General features: G+C 51.4%; 1 protein-coding gene across 1 annotated transcript in view; it reads right to left on the reverse strand.

Annotated features, from left to right (window-relative positions):
- GRID2IP (Grid2 interacting protein) overlaps window positions 1–7424 on the reverse strand; it is a 34058-nt gene extending 26634 nt beyond the window's left edge. The window contains exon 1 of the mRNA XM_068523978.1: window positions 7008–7424. Within this exon, the coding sequence (XP_068380079.1) occupies window positions 7008–7421 (414 nt within the window). The 5' untranslated portion in view covers window positions 7422–7424. The remainder of the gene's footprint in view (window positions 1–7007) is intronic.
- Between the last annotated feature and the right edge of the window lie 3599 nt (window positions 7425–11023).

The following is an 11023-nucleotide window of genomic DNA, read 5'->3' on the forward strand; positions in this document are numbered from 1 at the left end:
TGACAAGAAGATAAGGAAGCATGTGTCATGGGTCAGTTGGCAGGGATTTTTCTTTCTTGGTGGTAAATAAAACAAGTGCATCTTGCAATTGACAGTGTTTAAGGTTTGATGCAATGTGGTACCATTTGGCCAGAGAGAATGATGCTGTAGGTCTTTATTTAAAAACCATGAAATGGGGCTTCCCTGGTGGCGCAGTGGTTGAGAATCTGCCTGCCAATGCAGGGGACACAGGTTCGAGCCCTGGTCTGGGAAGATCCCACATGCCGCGGAGCAACTAGGCCCGTGAGCCACAACTACTGAGCCTGCGCGTCTGGAGCCTGTGCTCCGCAACAAGAGAGGCCACGAGAGTGAGAGGCCCGCGCACCGCGATGAAGAGTGGCCCCCACTTGCTGCAACTGGAGAAAGCCCTCGCACAGAAACGAAGACCCAACACGGCCAAAAATAAAATATTAAAAAAAAAAAAAAAAAAAAACATGAAATGGGGAGTGATGGCTAATGGGTGCAGGGCTTCTTTTTTGGGGTGATTAAAAAGTTCTGAAATTGTGGTGATGGTTGCACAGCTCTGTGAATATACTAAAAACCATTGAAGTGTACACTTTAAATGAATAAACTGTATGGTATATGAATATATCTCAATAAAGCTGTTATAAAAATACATAGAAAATGTTTGTGGTAAACAGGTAAGTGAAAAAAACAGGTTCTCAAATGGAACACACGGTGTTACATTTTTATCATAGATAATTACACATATGTCTGCACAGGGAATATGCACTAAGGTTTATAGTGATTTTGATCATTTTTATGTCAATGGTTTCCATTTTTTAAACAGTGAGCTTATATGACTTATACAGTCAGGAAAAGGCATACATGTTGTCATTGCTCCTCTTTTCCCCTTTATTTTTTACTGTGGTAAAAATGCACATAACATAAAATTTACCACTGTAACCATTTTCATACGTACAATTCAGTGGCATTAAGTACATTCACAATGTGGTGTAACCATCACCACCTTCAAGTTCCAGGACATTCTCATCACCCCAAATGGAAACCCTGTACCCATTAAGCGGTCACTCCCCATTCCCTACTTCCCCAGCTCCGGGTAACCACTAACCTATTTTTCTGTTCTATGGATGCTCATACTGAATATTTCTTATGACTGGAATCATATACTATGTGGGCTTTTGTGCCTGGCACCAATACTTTTTTTTTTTTTTTTTTTTGCCTCACCGCATGTGGGATCTTAGTTCCCCGACCAGGGATCGAACCTGCACCCCCTGCAGTGGAAGCACAGCGTCCTAACCACTGGACTGTCAGGGAATTCCCACTAATACTTTTAAAAATGCAGCAGTTAACCATTGCCTGTCCATACTCCAGGAGATCCCTGCCTAGTTAGTCCAGGGTCTGGGGGTGCCTCTGGGTACTGACATCCTGAGCTAACCCTGAAGCAGGGGTGGGAGGCTGGGCCACTTGGTGAGCCTGGGAGTTTGCCAGGCATCTCTCTCAGGACCGTGCAGGTGCAATTTCAGCCAGAACTGGGGCTGTTCAGTACCCCCTTCCATCCACCTCCAAACTCCTCAACAGACCCAGCAACCCTCCCCTCCACCCTCCACTCTCCCGGGCAAGGCCAACCCACAGGGCCACAGACATTCCACTGCACACACACACACACACACACACACACACACCCGCCAGAGTCCCCACCCTCTCTTCCTGCCACCTACTTGTCACTCAGCTGTCAGCCTGAAAGTCCCCTCCTCAGGGAGCCTTTCCTGACCACTCCGTTCAAGTGGCCCCCATCACTCTCTCATCTCCCTGTTTATTTCCTCCCTTCATTGATCATCATCTGAAATAATTGTTCATTGATTTGTCCGCTTGCTCATCGTTTCTTTCCCCACAGGCATGTCAGCAGCTATGAGAGCAGGCTCCCCTCCAGTCCTGTTCACAGCTGTTTCCCCAGCCCTTGCTCATCAGAGGGCTGTAATCAACAGCGGCAAAATGCATGGATTTCAGTGTCTCCAAAGCCTCCTTCCCTTCAGCTCATACAAATGTTCACATCTCTCCCAGTAAATAAAGTCCTCCCTGATCCCCCAACCCCACGATCCTCTTCTTCTTCCTGCTCAGAACTGTCTATACTTGCTCTTTCCATATGACTGTCCTTACCCGCCACAGCCCACCCCTTGACTTGCCACGAGTGCTCCCTGACACTGCTCTGGACAAGGACCCCAGGTGGTGACGCCTAGATCTTGATCTTCAGCCCAGAGCTTGCTCCTGAACTTCAGAACTGTACATCCAGCTGCTTTCTACGTGGTAGCACAAGGGGATTAAGGAAGGCTTTCCAGAGGTGGTGACACCATAGAGGATGAGCAGGTATTAGCAGGTGGCTTCCAGGGCATCCAGCCAGAGGCCACGTCCTGTGCATGCCTGAGTCCCGGCACCTGCACACCAGGTCTCCCTCACCAGGTGTGATGGCCCGAGACATAGACCTGACACCTTACTCCTATCCAGGCCCGAGCACAGGGCTTGGTGCACTCAGTGAGCGTTTACAGAACTGAACCAAAGAGCTGGCAAGCGGCCGGCTGTTCTCGAGGCGCATTGCCCGCAGCTTCCCCGCCGACCTTTCTTTCCCTCTCGGTGCGTGGGGCAGGCTGTAGAACCAGGCACCCCTTCTTGAGAACCCACCAGACCGAGGAAGGTTAGTGGCTTTGAAATCAAAGTCAGCTGCAGCCTCGATTCAAAGAACATGGCTAGGGGGAAAGATGTTTTATGTAAGAAAGAGGAAAAAATAGTTCCTCCCTCCTGGGGCCCCTGCCACAGTGCGGTTTTGGTGTCAGCTATTACCGAGATGCTCTCAACCTACATCTAAGCATGATGCGCCATCAAGGGACACTAATGGATTTTCTATTAAGTATCAGACTCTTCAAGGAGGACAATCTGGGGCAGGAAGAGTGCTGGCGAGAATCTGGGAGCTGACTGTTCAAAACCAATGGTGGGTGACGTGGGGAGGCGCTCCACAGACACTGTTGATCTTCCTGAGGCAGTCTTTTTTTTGGGATTTGTGGAGCTGCTTGGGGAGCTCTAACCAGAATCTACCACTCTGCACTCCCTCTTGCCGGAAAATGCACCACAGCTGACCTGGGCAGCTGGTCAGATTCCTCCCTCGGTCATGACCCCTGGCCCTGCTTCCTGGCCAAGTCTGCATGTCCACCCTGCCCTTCTGGGGGCTCTGATTGGCCCCCTTCCGGCTCTCCAGGGATTGCATGGAGTCTGGGACAGACCTTTGGTTCTACAACAGGTCATCTGGCATTACAGCAGACTTTACTAGTCGCTATGGTCTGAATGTTTGTGTCCCCCCAAAATTTGTATGTTGAAAACCTAATGCCCCAGGTGATGGTATTAGGAGGTGGGGCCTTTGGGATGTGATTAGGTCATGAGGGTGGAGGTCTCATGAATGGAATTAGTGCCCTTATAAAAGAGCCCCAAAGAGCTCCCTTGCCCCTTTCACCATGTGAGGACAAAACCAGAAGTCTGCAATCCAAAGAGGGCCCTCACTCAACAATGTTGGCACGCTGTTGTCAAACTTCCAGACTCCAGAGCTGTGAGAGATAGATTCCTGTTGTTTATGAGCCACCCAATCTGTGGTAGTTTGTTACAACAGCTGGAATGGATTAAGGCGCTAGCGCTCACCAATATTTCTAGGTCTCCCCTCCTTCCTGGACACACAGAGGACTACACTTCCCAGCATCCTTTCGAAGCAGCAGTGTGACTGGTTCTGGCCGATGAGCATTGACGGGAGGTGCAGTGGGTGGGTTCCTCCCTTAAGAGTTGAGGCACAATCTTCTTTTTTTTTTTTTAATGAATATTTTCTTATTTTTTTAGTAGTTACCATTAAATTATTAACACATGTATTTAACTAAACTTAACAAAGAACCAAAAAAAAAAAAAAAAAAAAATGACCCGAGTCTGACATTAATCTCTGGCCCCTTCCTAGAAAAGAAATTTATGACACTTTACTATGGAACACAGCTCGCCTCCACTTATCACCCTATCATATTCCTTGTTAGTATTGCTTAGAATTTTAATTTTGTGAGGCACAATCTTCTACGCTCTCTTCCTCTTCTATGGGGAATCTTGGAGCTTCATGCTGAGATGGAGGAGTCTGGAATGCTGGGACCTCATGTAGAGGTCAGTCCTCTGGACCCTTAGAGGACTCTGTGGGGGTGAAAATAAACTGTGGCGGGTGCAAAGGCATCAATATCTTTGATGTTTGTTATTACGGGCGAGCTTATTATGGAGATAGGAAAAAGTCACATCTTTTGAGGAGTTGGACACTGGTGACCTAGGAAGGCCAGAGCTGAGCCCTGTGTATATGTGTGAGTGACTGCCTGGACCTGGCTAGAGGCTGGCCTGCTTGGGGGCACGGGGCTGAAAGGCTCAACTGAGGTCCTGCCCAGACAAGGGGTTATGCTGGGGCACATGGTAAAGGTGAGGCTCCTGAGGGGGGTCAGTTTAGAAGGAGTGAGGACTGGGCCAAGTTTAGGTGCTGGAAGAGGCCAGGTGGGTGGGGATCTGATACCTGGGCAGTGAGCTGGGAGCCATTTGGGCAATGGCTAAACTCCAGCACGGCTTCCTGGCCCCCTGGCCTCCAAACCCCATGGCCAAACCCTGCCAAGGGCAGGACTGAGCAAATCCACTTCCATGGAGGACAAGGAATGGTATCTGAACTCAAGTGACGTCCCAAGTACCAAGGAGATAAGTTTCCAGGACATTGGGTTTGGCATCTACATGGGGCCTGAACCCTAGGCAGGGAGAGGGGAGTGTCTAGGCTCCAGACTATTTCCTGGCTCACTTGTTCGGTTGGAGTTTCAGCCAAATGAGGGCCTTTGGACCACATCTGAAGGCCCTGGGGGACAGGTATATAAGGGTGGATGGCCTGAGGTAGTTGCTGCACTGAGACCTTGCCGGTAGATATGATCATACTGGGCAGCCTCTTCCTCATATATGTGTCACATCCCAGGTTTCTTGGGTTTGCCTGGATTGGTCCAGTAAAGGGATGGGTATCTGCAAATCAGGGATTTCTTGGGATTCTGGCCTGAGGCCAACACCATCCTCAGTCTTTCCTTCCCAGCCCCGGGTCCCCACCTCTCCTGGTGGCTACTTCACTTCCTGAAGGTGACTCAGGCCTTGGGCTCCTCTTTTGGCTGGAGGCCTTGGCCATTTCAGGCTCCTAACTCTCAGTCCTCAGGGAAGTCTGAACTTTCCACCTGAGAACACTCAGAGCCTGTTTGTGCCAAAGTCTGACAGGAGATGACTTTGGAGGTTTGGGGGACCCAAACCTGGGCCTCCTGTGGCCAACCTGCCATCCAGACTGCTGTGCAAGTCAGGGCCAGATCCCGGTTTTGTGGGGGCTTGAAATAGGTGTGGCTCTTTTATTTATTTATTTATTTTTGGCTGCGTTGGGTCTTCGTTGCTGCGCGCGGGCTTTTCTCTAGTTGCGGTGAGCGGGGGCTACTCTTCGTTGCAGTGCGCGGGCTTCTCGTTGCGGTGGCTTCTCTTGTTGCAGAGCACGGGCTCTAGGCACATGGGCTTCAGTAGTTGTGGCACATGGGCTCAGTAGTTGTGGCTCGCGGGATCTAGAGCGCAGGCTCAGTAGTTGTGGCACACGGGCTTAGTTGCTCCGCGGCATGTGGGATCTTGCCGGACCAGGGCTTGAACCCGTGTCTCCTGCACTGGCAGGCGGATTCTTAACCACTGCGCTACCAGGGAAGCCCAGGTATGGCTCTTTTAAAAATAACACTGGGCTTCCCTGGTGGCACAGTGGTTGGGAGTCTGCCTGTCAATGCAAGGGACACGGGTTCGAGCCCTGGTCTGGGAAGATCCCACATGCCGTGGAGCAACTGGGCCCGTGTGCCACAACTACTGAGCCTGCGCATCTGGAGCCTGTGCTCCGCGACAAGAGAGGCCGCGATAGTGAGAGGCCCGCGCACCGCGATGAAGAGTGGCCCCCGCTTGCCGCAACTAGAGAAGGCCCTCGCACAGAAACGAAGACCCAACACAGCCATAAATAAATAAATAAATAAATAAAAAGTGAAATTCTAAAAAAATAAAAAATAAAAAATAAAAATAAAAATAACACTATGTACTATGGTCTGAGTGTTTGTGTCCCCCTCCCCAATTTATATATTGAAATTTTAACCCCCAAAGATGGGGCCTTTGGGAGGTGTTTAGGTAATGAGGGTAGAGCCCTCATTAAGGGATTAATGTTCTTATAAAAGAGACCCAACAGAGATCCTTAGCCCCTTCCACTCTGTGAGGACACAGCAAGAAGGCCGCTGTCTGTGACCCAGGAAGTGGGTCCTCACCAGACACTGATCTGCTGGCACTGTGCTCTTGCACTTCCCAGCCTCCAGAACTGTGAGAAATAAATTCCTGTTGTTTATAAGCCACTCACACTCTGACAGTTCATTACAGCAGCCGCAGTAGACTAAGACACTATGTTACTAATACGGGCAATAGAAAGAATGATCCACTACCACACACAACAGGGATGAAAGTCACAGATATGACATGACCACAAGAAGCCCAGCACCAAAGAGTACGTGTTATATAATTCCATTTATATGACGTTCACAAACAGGCAAAAGTCATTTATAACGATGGAAGTTAGAATAGTAGCTACCTCTGGTTGGGGCAGATAGACAGGGAAAGGGGCACATGAGAACCTTCTGGGGTGAAGGAATCATTCTATGTTCTGCATTCTATTACTGTCTGTATTCTATTAATCTACAGGTGGATCAGGGTGGTAGTTACAAGGGTGTATGCCTAAGTAAGATTTACTGAGCTGTGCAGCCGTATTACCTCAATAAATAAAGAAAAGCAACTCCCAGAAATCAAGCCCCTGACGTGCCCCGCCCACAGTGCCCGCCCCCCAGAACAATAGTCCCTAGAGCCCCACCCCCAGACCGTCCCGCCTCCTAGGGCCCCGCCCCGTCCTGCCCTGGGCGCCCTACCTTGCGGCTGAACTCCTGGGCTTTGCGCCTGCGCTCTCGGTGCACGGCGTCGGGGCGTTTGCGGCCGGTCAGTCTTAGCAGCTCTCGGCCCAGGGAGAGGCCGCGGCCGGATCGAGGGGCCCGCGAGGCTGTGGTCAGGGGTGCACAGCCAGATCCCGCGCCGGCGCCGCCATCGGGGCCGGAGAGCACGCCCAGGCTGGGCGGCACCCGCGGGCAGCGCTGGGCCAGGCGCACGAGGCGCTCGCGGCTCAGGCCGCCCACGGCCAGACCCTCCACCTCCAGGATCTGGTCCCCGGGCCGCAGACCCCCGGTGTGTGCGCTGCTCCCTTCGACCACCTCCAGGACGAAGCAGGGACCCAAGCCGCCCAGCCGGAAGCCGAAGTCCTCGGGCCAGCCCTGGTTGGTGGCTGGCATGGCAGTGGTGTCCGAGCAGCTGGAGAGCAAGAGAGACTGCACGCTGGGCTGCATGCCGCTCAAAGACTCAAGGCCTGTGCTAGTCTGAGTCTCTACTTCTTCCTCTCTGCCTCCATGTGGAGGATGAGTTCTTAGGATATTGTCTGAACTCTTGGATCCAGTTGTGCCTGATTCACCAACTTGCATGGGACAAAAGGACTCCCCAGTGGTATGAGCTCACAAATTCCTACTGACTTTGGGGGTTATTTGCCCTTTGAATTGCCCTCCTTGAGGAAGCATGATATGGCTGATTCGGGGTCTCTGGGCTCCTGGCCTTAGGACAGGCTCGGGGTAGGGGAGGTGACTCTATCCTCCAAAAGCAGATGATTGTGTGGGCTGGAGACACAAACACATCATGGGGAGGCGAGGGTGACACGTCATAGGTGAGACTTAGTTTTCTGGGTAGGAGTCCATAGTTCTGAGGACTTCTTGATGCTGGCTTAGAAGAACCTCTGAGGGCTGGATTTTGAAGGCCCTGGTCTCGGTACCCCTCAGCCCTCCGAAGATGTTTGGAGGGCCCTCCACCCACACTATGGGTGTCATCCTCCCACTGGCTCCCTCTCCCAGGAGCTGGCCTCTCCCAGGACACCTGGGGAAACTTCTTAGAACCGTTGGGGGCAGGGAGGAGGTCCAAGGTTCCAAGAGCATCATGGATTGGGAGGAAATGTCCCTGAGTGACATTCAGTGAGAACCTGTGTCACCTGCCACCAGAGTGCACGGTGTGAGAACTGTTCATACTTGGTGGGGTGGAAGCTGCCATACCCCGAGGCTGGCAGGCTCACTCCCGAGCCCACCCCAGGGGCCCTGGTCCTCTTCCGCAGGCAGTGGTGCCACCATGGATCCTCAGGGACACTTACTCTGTCACATGGTGGCATCACTGGACTCCTGGGTCCACTGGGCCCAGGCGGGGTGGGGGCATCCCTGTGTCTTGGAAGGGCCTGAGATCAGTTCTTGTACCACGAGAGAAGCAGTCAGCTCCTCCACGATCAAAGAGGGGCGGCTGGAAACTGTGCACACCTATTCTGACCAGCAACCTGTGGCAGGGCTGCCTATCAGAGGCCAGAGCAGGCAACTCCCAACACACCTACACCCAGCCTGGGGAGCCTGCAGAACCAAAGAGGCTGCCAGCAAGCGAACCCTGCCGGGCTTTGGAGCTGTGTCCAGCCCTCCAGTGCGTCCGCAGCCCTGCAGGTTGACCAAAGCCCTCTCTCACCCATGCAGAGCTCCCCGTCTGGGTCACTCTCCTCCCTCATCTTCCCCTGGAGACAGGACTCCAGGCTCCCAACAGGGCTTATGAGAGGGAGGCATCCCAGGGCTGCCCATCCCCGAGTACTGGGTCCCCCACCTCCCTCCAGGTTTGCTCACCTTCCTCCCCGGTGACGGCAGTGGCTGCAGTGACAGAGCACAGTGCTCGCGGGACACCTGGGGACACTTGCTTGTTGCCGGCCCTCTGCTGCTCAGGGCCTTGGCATCGGTTACTGATGCGTCCGAGGTGACAGCTGGAGTTTCTAAGGCAAAGTGATCCTCTGAGTAACCCGAGAAGGCCCCGGTTACCAGGTGGACCAGCGGGATGGTTGGACAGCTTGGCCAGGGCCCAGAGTGGCCGGCCCCTGCTGTAGGGTCCTGGGGGATGCGCAGTGGTCCTCAGGCAGGTGTGAAGACTGACTGGAGCTGGGCCTGGGGCCAGGTCCACCCCTGAGGTCACAGAGCTTGGCAGGTGGGTCAAGAGGATTCAACTGGGCTGTTTGGGGGTGGGGGTGATGGCACAGGGGACTGATGAGACTCACTGGGGCATGGAGATCCAGTCCCCACAGAGGACACCACCGCCGGAGCCCCATAGGCCAGGTTTATTGGCAGGAGAAGGGGAGACCCAGTCCAGAAAAAGAGGTTTGGATGGGAGAAAAGATGCTGACCTAAGTAATTTTGGAAATGAGCAGGGTCTGTAAAACGAAAGGCAAAAGGAACTGTGCATAACACTGTGCTCTAGTTGGTAAAGTTGTTCCCTACAGGGGTGCAGGTTGACAATTCTGAAATCACACTGTACATGCACACTGGCACTGAACAGTTAAGTCAGTGGATCATGGGAGCCAGGTTTCTCCCTGTTGGAGTGGGAGATTACAGATGAGCAAAGGGGAAAAGCTAGAATGACCCGTGAGGCACTGGATTAGAGTCAGGAACAGCAGTATGAACTCATGCTTAGCCTACTATTGCAGCAGGTGAATACACACAGAAATATTTACAGATACGCGCATATGCATAGGTTAGTACCTGCACATCAGTTTGCTTGCTCTGTCAGCTGAGAAGGCTTAGAAGCAAGGACATCCCAGCAGCAATGAGCACATCCAGTGCCAGATCTTGATTTCTAATATCATTGCCCAGTAAAAGGAGCCCAGGCTCCCTGGAGAAATGACTGATTCGAGGGCTGGGGCAGGAAATATACAAGGTGAGCCTGGAGCTTATTCTAGTGCTGGAGAGTTAGGAAGTGCTAAACACACACACATACACACACACTCACACGATGGGGTTTGTCAAAGGGACACAGGAGCTGAAGGAAAGGGTTCCCTGTGGCCAAAACTGGAACAATTTGAGGAAAAAAGTAAATAACATAGTGTTGGGTTACAACCCAAAGTATAAAATAAATATCTGCAAGTTTACACTGATATAAACAATTGATTAAATAAATGAGGAAAAGAGACATATCTCCTGTGCAGAAGAATTCCAGATAATTTAGACGGCTATTTCTCCTTAAGGAGGTGGAACGGAACTCCCCACCCTTAAGTGTGGGCTGAGCGTAGTGACTTCTTTCCAAAGAGGACAGATGCGAGGGTGGGGAGACAGTATTTTGCAGTGGAGAAACCCGACGAACATGACCTCAGTCAGGTGATCAAGGTCACCACCAGCAGGGAAAAATCAGGTTGATAGCACGGACCCTTTATTTGATGTGATGGGAATGGCACTTTGCCTCTGTGGACTTCCTCCGCAAAACCCGTAATCAGTCTGACTACGAGAAAAACTTCAGGCAAACCCAAATTGAGAGACATTCTGAAAATACCTACCTCTTCAAAATGGTCAAGGTCATCAAAAACAAGAAAAGTATGAGAAACTGTCACAGACTGGAGGAGGCTAAGGAGACCTGATGACTAGATGCAACATGGGATCCTGGGACAGAGAAAGCACGTTAGGTGAAAAGTTAAGGAAATCTGAATTAGCTAATAATAATGGGTCAGTATCAGTTCATTAGGGGTGACAAATCGACCATAGTAATGTAAGATGACAACAATAGGGGACATTGGGTGCAGGGTAAGAGGGAACTCTGTACTGTCTTCCCAACTTTCTGCAAACCTAAAACTGTTCTAAAATTAAAAGTTTATTTTTAAATCCTTTTCTCAGGATGTGGGGAATGGGGATCAGACAGATTAGAAGATACTCTTAATAGGTCACCATGATTGAAGTGGATGTTTTCCAGAGTTTGCTTTACCCAAAGGTGCTCCAAGTTACTGTGTGTGTGTGTGTGTGTGTGTGTGTGAGAGAGAGAGAGAGAGAAGTGCATATATGTGTGTTCT

This window comes from Eschrichtius robustus, chromosome 16, assembly GCF_028021215.1.
Source record: "Eschrichtius robustus isolate mEscRob2 chromosome 16, mEscRob2.pri, whole genome shotgun sequence".
Taxonomy (NCBI): domain Eukaryota; kingdom Metazoa; phylum Chordata; class Mammalia; order Artiodactyla; family Eschrichtiidae; genus Eschrichtius; species Eschrichtius robustus.